This window comes from Anguilla anguilla, chromosome 4 (genome assembly GCF_013347855.1).
Source record: "Anguilla anguilla isolate fAngAng1 chromosome 4, fAngAng1.pri, whole genome shotgun sequence".
NCBI lineage: Eukaryota > Metazoa > Chordata > Actinopteri > Anguilliformes > Anguillidae > Anguilla > Anguilla anguilla.
In genome coordinates this window covers 48,077,753-48,089,910 of record NC_049204.1, presented here as the reverse complement: position 1 = coordinate 48,089,910, position 12,158 = coordinate 48,077,753, and the positions used below count along the sequence as shown (strand labels likewise).

The following is a 12,158-nucleotide window of genomic DNA, read 5'->3' as shown; positions in this document are numbered from 1 at the left end:
GAACCTACCGTGGTTAAATAAAAAAAATAATAATAATTTTGTCTAAAGATCTTAAACATCAAGTGGGACAAATATGCAATAATAGAGGAAATCAGGAAGGGAGCAAAAACTTTTTCACAGCACTGTACATTTGTAGCTTTGCAACCATGTCTTTGTGTCTGTTCCATAATTTAAAATGATAGGTGGCAATGCTGTTCATTAAGACTTCAAACATGTCAATCAAACAGCTATAAAAGAATTTGTATATTCGCAGCAGCATTTGACATGACGTTATATTAACATTGCATTTGAACACAGGCTCGTGAAGCTGGCTGGACACTGCCACTATTGGGCCTGATAGCCCCTTAGAATTGCAATAATTCTGGTTGGAATCTGAATCATTATTTGAATTGGCAGGGTTCTGGAATGACATTAACTGTGGTGTGGCCCTGCCATCCATATGTAAAAGAAGCACTGATGTTCCTACTAATGCCACAGCAGCACCTACTATAATGCCTCAGGGAGGATGTCCCCCAGACTGGATAATTTTCCAAGGAAAGGTAAAAACCAATAAAAACGGAGAAAATCAAAGTGATTGATGCTGCCTTGGAGTTCACTTTCATATCTGTGTGGAGACGAACAGAACAACTCAGGAAACAATTACGTGAACTGGCTCAGCTGTTGTGACATTTTGATGATTAATTAAAACATCACAATGCTACATTGTGCCTGCACTTGGTGAATTTACATTGCTATACTCATACCCAGTAGTATTAGTGGTAAAATTGTGAAAAGATTTCATTTATCATTTATGCATTAAACTTTCCTGTTCTCTGAAACAAATATCATTTTACAATTGTGATATGTTTGTATGCCCAGTGCTACAAGCTCATTGGAACCAGTTCTGCAGACAGGAAACCCTGGCAAGAGGCCAGAACCTACTGTATAAACCTGGGAGGAAATTTAGCCTCTATCCTCAGTGAAAAAGAGCAAAGTGAGTGATGAGCTTCTCGTTCCATTCTCACTCATCTCATTTGTGTATCAACACCTGAACTAACACTTTTCATTGTTTTGCCTCTGCATCCATTCAGAAAAGATAATGCCTGACCATAAATGTGGAAACAGTGCATACTTTGAATGTATTTTGTATGTCTTGTAAGCTGTGTCATACTATTTCTTCTTCTACATAAGCAGAGAGACACAAAGCCCTGTCACTGTATGCTAAGAACAGGGAAACTGTCACATCTGACACTTGCACTTGTTACATCAGGTGGCATTGCTTTGAGAGCCAGAGAAAGTTTGAACATTATTTTGTGAGAGCTTCAGCTCAGTGTTTATACTGCCCTGGTGTGCACTGTCCCATTAGATTTCCTGACAACCAAATTGTATGGCCTGGATACGGACATGTGGATTGGCCTGAATGACGTGAACTGGGAGATGCGCTTCCTGTGGACAGACGGGAGAGGGGTCTACTACACCAACTGGGCCAAAGGTCACCCTGTGTCTGTGCCCGACGGCCGTTACATGTTCATGGACGAGGTAATCAGACGGCTCTCACCGATAATGGCATTGTGGAAATGCATTTTTTGTGTGTTTAACGTCCGAAATGCATCATGAAAATGAGGAAACTGATTTTACTGTATGTTGGGATGGCAGGAATGGTGCCTGACAGTTTGTACCATGGTGGGGCATGCCTTATACCTTTACAACACCAAGGGTTTAGCACTGTTCAGGGTTTACCACAACTGCAATGATTTGCAACATGCAGTTTTGTAGGTATGTACTAGCCAGAGATATAATATTCTGAATCATAATCTCAGTGTTTGAATTATGTAAGAATAAAAGCAACTGAGCAAAGAAAGGTGATGTGCAAACATAACACAATCTCTCTCCTATCATAGGACCAGCAATCACTGTCATAACAGTGCATGAAACAAATGACATTTTAACCTAAATGTCCTTTAGAGAAGTATGTGAGATGTCCTGAAACACCAGGCTTAAGCACCTGCCAGCCAGTTTAGCATGTATGAGTGTTCAGGCGGGGCAGCATGGTGGTGGAGTAGATAACACTGTTGCCTCACAGCAAGAGGGTCCCCGGTGCTTTTCTGTCTGGAATTTGCATGTGCCTGTGTGGGTTTCCTTCAGCAGTCCGAAGACATGCAGGTTAGGCCAATTGCAGAGCCTTAATTGCCTGCAGGTATGAGTGTGTGTGAATAGCGTGTGTGCCCTGCAATTGGCAACTACATGTCCAGGGTTTATTCCTATCTCTTTCCCAGTACGTGCTGGGATAGGCTCCAGGATCGAAACCCTGACCGAGAATAAGCAGGCTGGATAATAGATGTATGGATGGATGGTAGGGCTGGGCAATATATCGATATTATATCGATATCGTGATATGAGACTACATATCGTCTGGGATTTTGTATATCGTAATATCGTGATATGGCATAAGTGCTGTCTTTTCCTGGTTTTAAAGGCAGCATTACTGTAAAGTGATGTCATTTTCTGGACTTACCTGACTGTTCTAGCTGTTCTATTATTTGCCTTTACCCACTTAGTTATTACATAGGCATTACTGATGATTATTTATCAAAAATCTCATTGTGTAATTTTGTGATAGTACCAATAGTCATCCCCACAAAATCATCACAATATAAATATCGAGGTATTTGGTCAAAAATATTGTAATATTTGATTTTGTCCATATCGCCCCACCCTATGGATGGAGTATTTAAGGATTTAAGGTCAATATTCCTTATGCACTCTTCCTTTAAACCCCAGGACCAACAATGATAGACAGCTGAGGAAAGTTAGCTGTGACATAATGTGTTTAATCATAAAACAAACAATCCTCTGATCCATAGATCAAATCAAATCAAATCAATTTTATTTGTATAGTGCTTTTTACAGACTGTCACAAAGATGCTTTACAGGGCAGCAGAAAAAGAGAAAGAAACAGGAAACATGAGGTAAAAAGAATAAATCCCAGAGGGGAGAAAAACCCTCAGAGATGAGAAAAAACTCCCCGATGGGACGAAATCTTGGGAGGAAACCGTCTATAGAAGGGGCGCCCGCATTATTTCCTTCCACTGACAAGCACTGGCTAAACAATTTCAGCGCATCTCTTGACAACCCAGCTCAATTGGTCCTGCATCAATGCATCTCTATTTCCTGAAAGGAGTAAAATACATTATTGATGCACTTTTTTTGCTTGTTCAATTATTTTAGTTCACCTGGGATCATCGATACCATGAGATACCGGAACGCATTGTAAGTAGCCTGGAAGCAGAATAAAAAAAACAATGAACGGAGCAGTCAGGCTTCTTTGTCAGTGAGGGAAAACTGGATGTGTAAAGAGGAAAGGCTATTGACTTGGCTTTTGCATCGCGCCTGATCTTGCTCTTGCCCAAACAGTGTGTTCCCTACTGTGCTTTTGGAGTTCGTGTCGTGCTGTCTGTTCTTGTGCTAAGTGAACAGATTTAGAAAATGCAGCTAGTCAAATGTAAGCCCGATTCCTGACTAGATAATGGAGGAGAGGTTTCATGGTTTTGTGGGCTTTCTTTCACTCCAAAGATCAAATCTTATATCGGAGAGGTAGCAGTTACATAACTACTAATCTTTCTGCAAGTGGCTAATTGAAGAGCTAGTTACATGTATGCTGGGGAGGGGGGGTTCCCTGCTCTGCTTCTGTTTGGAGCTACCTTGGCTTGCAAAATGCTTGGTATAGTATCTCTGTCTCAGCAGTAATTTAAACAGTGAAGCTCCATGCGCTTCTTGTATTTTGTTTCTTTTACAGCTTTTTATTTATTTATTACATTTATTCAAGTAAAGTTTTGCTGATGTTTCATATCTAAAAACTAGGGCTGTCAATCGATTCAAATATTTAATCGTGATTAAACGCATGATTGTCCATAGTTAATCGCGATTAATCGCACATTTTTTATCTGTTCAAAATGTACCTTAAAGGGATATTTTTATTTTAAGTGTTTAATACTCTTATCAACATGGGAGTATGCTTGCTTTATGCAAATTAATGTTTATTTATTATTGGAAATCAATTAACAACCCAAAACAATGACAAATATTGTCCAGAAACCCTCAAAGGTACTGCATTTAGCAAAACAAAATATGCTCAAATTATAACATGGCAAACTCAAGCCCAACAGGCAACAACAGATGGGCATATTGACCTGCTAAATTTAACATTAGTTAGTAATATGAGTACTCACACAATGTAGTGTGTCCAACTTCACACTTATAAAGGTTCACTAAAACATACCGTTTTTTTAAGCATTAACACAAAACGATGGACCTCAATGCATCACAACAACAGACACATTGTACAACATTGGTCATCTAAATTTTCTATTACTCAAAGATCATTCCCTGGATACCTTGCACTTCTAAAGAAAATCACACAATGTAATTGTGTCCAACCACACATGGGGAAAATAAAGGCTCACAAAAACATCCCCTTCTACTATGTGGGATCAAAACAGGATGATACAAAATAAAACGAACAATAAATAAAGTGAGCAGGAAACAGTGGAAAGGGAGTATAATACAGAACTAGGACTCAAACTAGGATATTGCAGTTACGGCTATACTTCCATTTCTTTGGATACAACAGTTAGGCTATACTTCTATTAGTCTTGTCTGTTTAAGCCAGTTGCTTAAACAGACAAGCCTGTTTACATTGTCGGACGACAGGGCAGCTCCCTTCTTCTGAACAATATGCCCAGTCAATGAAAAACTGCGTTCGGGCTGTTTTACTCAAGAAAACATGGATTCCCACAGAAAACGCTGCTTTATTTTATTGTTAAGAAGTATATTAAATGAGTAATAGAGTGAAACCGCGAAACTAGTTAGGCTGCAGTATTACGAGTATTACGACCGTTCAGTTGCTTTTTTCACAAGTCGGACCCAGAGACTGTAAAACCATTTTTTTTACTAGTTCCAAGTTGCAGCATAAGGGTCGGGAAAACGTTCATCATAACACAACGTGCGTTAACGTGCGTTAAAAAATTAGTGGCGTTAAAACGAATTTGCGTTAACGCGTTATTATCATGTTAACTTTGACAGCCCTACTAAAAACATCTCATTTACAACACATAGGACATTTATTTGTTTTTAATTATGCTGTTACAGGTCCACCTTTTCTTATTGTTCAAATATAGAATTTTATTTATTTGTTATTTAGAATTAGGCCTATAGATTTTATATTTGATTGGCTCATCATTTTATCACGTGTTTTACTGAACCTCTTACAACCATGGCTAGAAACATTGAAAGGTTTTTTTTTGTTGTAAGCATGTATTGCTTCAACTGAATAGTCTGGTGACTAAAAAAATCTAACCCAGATGTCATGAAAACTAAATAACAATATTGGCTATGATCACATACAAGCACGCACGCACGCACATACACACACACTCTTGGTTTGAGTCAATGTGTTAGTGATAGATCGCCTTGGTGATGGAAATCCCTTCCCTTTCCCCCTGGTTTATTGCACCTCTGAAGGATTTTGCTTTTGGAATCAAGAACAGCGAATGTGTTGCATGTTGTGGAACTTTTTGGACAGCTTTCTCTTGTTTCTGGAGCTCAGGCAAATAACGATGAGCATCAGTCCCATTGCTCTAAATTTCTACATTATTTGTACTAGAACCACTTACTTCATACAAGAGTATGAAGTAAGCGTATGTGACATGTATGTGACATTGTCGGTGTTTCTCACACTATTTAGTAAGAGAGACATTAGCGATGATGTTTCCACAAAGTCATTTGATCTTGAAACTCTTTGTATTTTCTCCTGCTGATCCACACTGTGCTCGATCTTCAGATGTTGAAATGTGTTACAACACTTTGCAGGGCCATCAATGATGGTCCACTCACAATAATGTCATCACTCTATCACAGGAAAGAATGTGACAGAAGAAACTTCCTCACGCGCCAAACTGCATTGTCTGCAAGGCCACTAAACATCCTACAACACTTAATGAGACTAAGCCAATCATGGTTAATATACCTCATGAAACAAGATTTAATTACAAATTAAACCTGTGGTTGCTAATTGATCTGCTGTCCATAAATCATTGCTAACATATAGCTTCTGCTTGTGCATAGGGTTGTCCAGAACATTTCCTGTATCCTCGCTGGTCTTATAAGTGTCCTCTCAACAACAGGAATCTTGAGCCTCTAAATGTCAATCAGTGGGCCCCCTGACAATGTTCTTGACAAATGTAATTTGTGCTCTGTTTTGTCCCTCCCCACCCCACCCCCCTCCACTCCACCCATCACCGTCTTGCTGCTGGTCAGGAGTTTGATTGTGTGATAATGGTGGGAAACACAGCTGCACTAACAGGACTCTGGAAGGTTGAAGACTGCCTTGCTGCCCGAGGTTTCATCTGCAAGAGGAACATTGGTGAGCCTTCAACCCCAACTTAATTAATCTCCACTTTCAGTGTGGTAGCAGGGTATCAAGTGCCACATCTACTGACTGTGAGGTACATTAGACATTGGTCACCACAGATACTAATTTTGTACATATATTGTAACTCTGGAATTCCTGTTCTAGAATTTTAATAGTATACCTGGAAAGAAGGCACTGTCCAGAAAATCGCTACTTTGAGATTGTTTGCTGTCTTATTCAGAGGCCTCAGTCACAAATGTGGTCACACTTACTCCTCTCTCAGATGAGGGGACAAACTCACAGTAGGAGAACGCTTTAAAAAAAATTAAATCATAGACCTGGAAATGGCCTGTTTATGTTATTCTGCCATTGTGCAAATGTTGGCCTGCCCTCATTCTGTCGCTTGTTCAGATCCTTTGCTTTAACCTTGTTTTCTCTAATTCCAGCAAGTTGTTGGGAAGAAGTGAAAAGCAATATTAGTCCGCTGTCTAAGGGTCTCTTATAGCTGTAGCTCTTGAACCTTGCAGTCCTGAGGGACCCCTGTGTATCCTGGTTTCTGTTACAGCCAACCTCTTGCTTAGTTAAAGGCATACTATGCAGGATTTATTTCCTTGCTTCGCTCCTGTATTTGCAATCAAAACCGTCTCCCCCTTCATTCTCAATCCCGCCAACACCACCAAGATGCCAAAGCTAATACACTAACAAAACAACTAGTAGCTAGTATGTATCAGTAGCTGTATAACATCAAATTGCAAAACTACATTTTTTTCACATTGCAAAAATGTCTCTACAGCAATAGCTGCATTCATACCAGTCAGGCAGTCAGAAGTATGCCAAAATACTTGATGACATATCCGATAGCAAAAACTCCCACTTCGCTGTCATATGCAATAAAGTTATGCCATAGTATTTATGGAACATACCTACGCTTGCCTCTGCTAGCGCAGCACCCCCGTGTTTCAGTCTGCTCTAGCCTGCTTGGAAGCGTGGCAAAATTCTGTAACATAAGCACACGTATATACAAACAAATTTTCATTGTCACAAAGTCACAGTCAAGGGACCCCACTCTTCCCCTTTAGCTGATTGGGGAAGTAGCCTAGAAGAGCTCCATGTTGCAGGCTACCAGCCTACCCCCGTGGCAACAAAGGCACACAACCGCATATTCACCTAAGATATCAACTTAGTAAAACATGCATGTCTCTCTAACCAAGGATATTAGTATGTAGTAGTCAAAATGCAGTCACATCCAGAAAAAAAAATCTAACTAATATGGGATGATAGAATTTTCCGACTGGTGGACTCCCTTATTACCAAGCTAATTATAGCTACGTAGCCCATATGAGCTCAGAGAAGTAAATTGGAATCTTATTCTCCAACCTTAAGGTGTTACTTTGAAAAATGTAAAACCCACAGAAAATTCTCAGGCCATCATGGTGAGCCAGCTAATGGTGGCAAACATAAATAAATACATTTAGTTAGCTAATAATGAAAGCTACCTACTGTAACCTGACACACTGACCAGCCACTTGCATGGCCTTAGGTTAGCAACTAAGGCAACTATCTTCTTATATTAGTCACATGCTTTTCAGAAAAAAAAGTTTTTTGAACATCAAATACAGGCAGACAAGCAAAGACTGGGTAGAAGTACACGCACACACAGATTGGTAGTGCATCATAGTAATGAAACATGGTTGTTTTATAATATTTTCAAGATAAAAATCCTGCCTATTTTTGGAGCCTATTGAGTCACCTCAGTCTTTTAAGAGGGTAAATAATTTCTCCAATCATGAAAATTCTGGGATTACAATTGGAGCCTCCCAGGGCCAAGTTTGAGAACCACTGTTTTACAGCATGCTTTCCATGTTTCAGACCCACAGATTAGTCCTCCGGTAACAACAATTTCACCCAAGACTTACTACAAGATTGGCAACAACTCCTATAAGGTGATGACTCAGAAAATGAACTGGGATGAGGCCAGGCGGCAGTGCAAGGCAGACGATGCAGACCTCGCCAGCATCCTGGACCCAATAACTCAGTCCTACCTGGCACTGACAATCTTAAAGCATAAGGAACCCTTTTGGATAGGACTCAACAGCAATGTGGTAAAGTGACCCGATTTGTATATATGCTGATACATCCAGTGCTAAGTGATGTATTGACGTGTCCAAATTCGCTCATTTATTTTTTAATCTGTCTACCTTTTGGCGTATCACTGATACATGCCTTCCCGTATATGTATGTATTGAATTTAGACTAGCGGGTACTTCCGCTGGATAGACAACTGGCGGCTACGCTACACTAAATGGGCAGTTGGGGAGCCGAGGAACAACCTGGCCTGTGTGTACATGGATGTGGATGGACGGTGGAAGACTGGCTCCTGCAGTAGCACATACTACTCTCTGTGCAAGCGCTCTCCAGGTGGGGAAGTGACCCAGTAAAAGCTGTGCAAAATGAACTGTACATCTGTGCTGATGAATTACATTTTAGAGATGGATGTGGTTTCAGACCTAGAGTTGGATGGGTCATGTTTTAATTAAAACATGCTTAAAAAAATGAATGCTGTGTTGAACTTAAAGTGTTGAACTCAACATTTCAGTGAGTTCTGAACACTGAACTTTGAAGAAAACAAAGAATTGCACTCCCCAAGGTTAGATAAATATTTTAAGGAAAATATTATTGGGACCATTGAGTATTAAGGCTATCTAACAACCTACTTTTGGGGTGCAATGCTGTTGTATGAATTGTAAGTGCAGGTTGTGTGCCTCCCCACAGATGTAGCCCCCACGGATCCCCCACAACTGCCAGGAAACTGCCCTGAGCCGAAGAAACGAAAGACCTGGGTGCCTTTCCGGGGTCACTGTTACGCATTCATCGCCTCCTCAGTGGAGAACTGGGCCCATGCTTCCATTGAATGTGTGCGAATGGGTACAGATGGATTTTCCTTCTCTTTTCCTCTCTCTTAATGTGTGATTTTACAAGCTTTACAAGTTTGTGGTATGTTCTCTAGATCTGTTAAACATCTTTCTGATACCCTCCTATAAGACTATCTGACCTGCTTCCTGAGCATGTGAACTGAAATGTCTGAACTGAAAATTTCCATTTTTTGTTGATGAGTATGCATTTACACTATAATGATTTAATGGACAAAAACATGTTGAAGAATGATTTTCCTTTTCTCTTGTCCTTTAACAGGAGCTTCTCTGCTCAGCATTGAAGACCCAGTGGAGGCGAAGTTCATACAGCAAAACCTAGAGCTACTTCAAGATGGCACCAAGTCCTTCTGGATTGGCCTGTACAAGAACCACAAAGGTAAATGACTTTAAAGTGGTTTCTTGAGGAGCACATGCTCAATTTTCAAATTCATTGAAGCTATTTATGAATTGAGGTAATACCAGCTCTCCATGGGGCCAATATGATGTGCTCAGTTAGGATTTGAACAACAACAAACGTCTTTATATGCTTTTTTCCTGACTGGCTATCTCTGAAAATGAAAAATATCCTACAGCAACACCAACACAAACCATGACTTGATGTCCACATAAAATTGTACTGTTACATTTTGACCACAGGGGAATGGTTATGGATTGACAACAAAGTGGTTGACTACACAAACTGGGACACAGATGAACCATCATCTTCCACCGAGGACTGTGTGGAAATCTACTCTGACACCTCCAGATGGAACAATGTAAACTGCCATAGATACAAGTCCTACATTTGTAAAACAGAAAAGGGTAAGTAAGATGATTTGTTCAATTACTGAACCTTTCTCAACCCAAGTCTGGTGATAGTACAGAGCTCTACAGAGCAATAACTTGAGAGTATTGTATAGCTTACACTGACCTCTGGTTTGTTCCAGTTGAATGCATTACTCTCCATCTGGTAACCTTGTATTGTCATTGTTCATGCAAACAGCTTCTATTTCTTTTAACGTAATGTTATAAAAACGTGATATTGATTATTCAGTCTCACATTTAATTTAACTTGTCAGGTGAGAAGTAAACCATTATGGGTATGCTTTTGTTATGTTAGTCCGGCTTTCTGATGACTGGGTATTGGCCTGGAGTTATGACTATCATTTAAAACAGAGAAAAGATTTTTATATTGCTCTCATCATTGACTGAACATACATGATCCTAGTTAATACTTGATTTCTTTTTTAGTAATACCACCGACTGAAAAACATAAACCCATATGTAAGTGTTTTTTATCTTTCATTTCTTCTCTTTCAATATATGCTTTGCAGCAAAACTTCACATTTTGTTGAGTTTTTAACAAATTTATGCCAAGGAATTGTTTTACTTGTCTGTAGGACATTTTGCTAATTCATGTAATATTAAATATTAGAACCCTTCAGCATTAATTCCATGAAGAAGCTACTTATGTAACTGTTAGACAAAGTATATCGGCATAGTCTAGTATATTGGCACCTGACCTTTAAATCATGTATTGTACCCCCTGGGTATAATCATAAAGTGAGTACCACATATGATTCATTTAACGTATACCCACTGCTTCTCTTTTGTGTGCTTTTAGCTCAAGTTGGCGACGAGGCTCCCCATGGCTATGCTGGCGTTGTTGTGGCCGTGTTCATTGTGATAGTAACAGTAGCGGGACTCGCGGCGTTCTTCTTCCACAAGAGAAGACAGCAGACACAGGTGCAGGGCGAGTGCACCTTCGACAACAGCCTGTACTTCAACAGCGAATCCCGCGTCACCACCGTCGACACCAAGGGCTTGGTAGACCACATCGAGCAGAACGAACAGGCCGCCATCTGATGTGTCAGGACAATCTCAGCACCACAGCAACCAAAAAAAAGAACAAAAAAAAAAAAACTTTTCGAAAAACTTTACAAAGTTGCAGTTAGACTATATGGGTGTGGTGAATAACAAAAATATAGCAACGTTTTTGTAAGTTTTCTCCTTTACTACCCACACCACAGCTTTATGGCTGATATTTATACATTTAAAATACTTTTTTGTTGTTGTGAACATATTTAGTGAGTGTGATCTGGAGTAGCTATTGACATCATAGCTGGAAAGTTGTGTTTTGAGCGTTGTAAAAAGGAAACAATGTAAAAATATTGCTACAACATTGTTATTCACCACACATTACACAACCAGTTATAATGTTTGTGATAATATTTTGTGCTCAATGGTAATTCGCTTCTAGTTCACATGCACAGGCATACACCCACGCATGCTCACACGCACACACACACACAAAGCAATCCACTTTGAGGGAAATGGAATCTTATGGTTTATGGAGAGGAATTTGCAAAAACTTGGAATGATACTATTGATCTAAACAGGTGTACTAATAATTGTTGAAAATGTTTTGTCTCTTAAACTACTCACTGCTTATATCCTCATATTTAACCATGGTTTAGGATGTATGCAGCAGCCCTGCTGCACACTGTATAGCAATAATCTGTTTTTAAAATCAAGCAATACTCTGTTTTAATACCATCAAATCATTTTTCAGTATGTTCTAGAAAAGCTTAGATTTTAACTGCAACCATAGAAAAAGATGTGGGAAAATATGCTATTTTATTATTTTTTTATTTTGGATTTGTACAGATTGATATTTTCTTAAACATAAATGTTGACAACTTATTCACCTTTGTGCCTTACTAGCTTGAAACATTTTATAAAAATTTTCTACTTCTTATTTCAGCTGATTATCACACATATGAGGATGCTTGTATTTCATTGACTGAAAGCTGTCGAGTTTGATTGTAAATAAATGTTTTAAAAATGAGAACTATAAA

The 12,158-nt window shown here is 39.3% G+C and overlaps 1 protein-coding gene across 2 annotated transcripts in view; it reads left to right on the top strand.

Moving 5' to 3' along the window:
- Positions 1–12,158, top strand: part of LOC118225670 (macrophage mannose receptor 1-like) — a 29,635-nt gene extending 17,477 nt beyond the window's left edge. The window contains exons 20-31 of one of the 2 annotated variants that reach the window (XM_035414461.1): positions 397–539; positions 859–973; positions 1,346–1,518; positions 3,208–3,249; positions 6,295–6,400; positions 8,258–8,490; positions 8,641–8,806; positions 9,161–9,313; positions 9,581–9,697; positions 9,958–10,122; positions 10,552–10,584; positions 10,925–12,158. In XM_035414461.1, coding sequence (XP_035270352.1) covers positions 397–539; positions 859–973; positions 1,346–1,518; positions 3,208–3,249; positions 6,295–6,400; positions 8,258–8,490; positions 8,641–8,806; positions 9,161–9,313; positions 9,581–9,697; positions 9,958–10,122; positions 10,552–10,584; positions 10,925–11,166 — 1,688 coding nt within the window. In that variant the 3' untranslated portion in view covers positions 11,167–12,158. The remainder of the gene's footprint in view (positions 1–396; positions 540–858; positions 974–1,345; positions 1,519–3,207; positions 3,250–6,294; positions 6,401–8,257; positions 8,491–8,640; positions 8,807–9,160; positions 9,314–9,580; positions 9,698–9,957; positions 10,123–10,551; positions 10,585–10,924) is intronic. The other variant, XM_035414462.1, reaches the window with a different exon arrangement.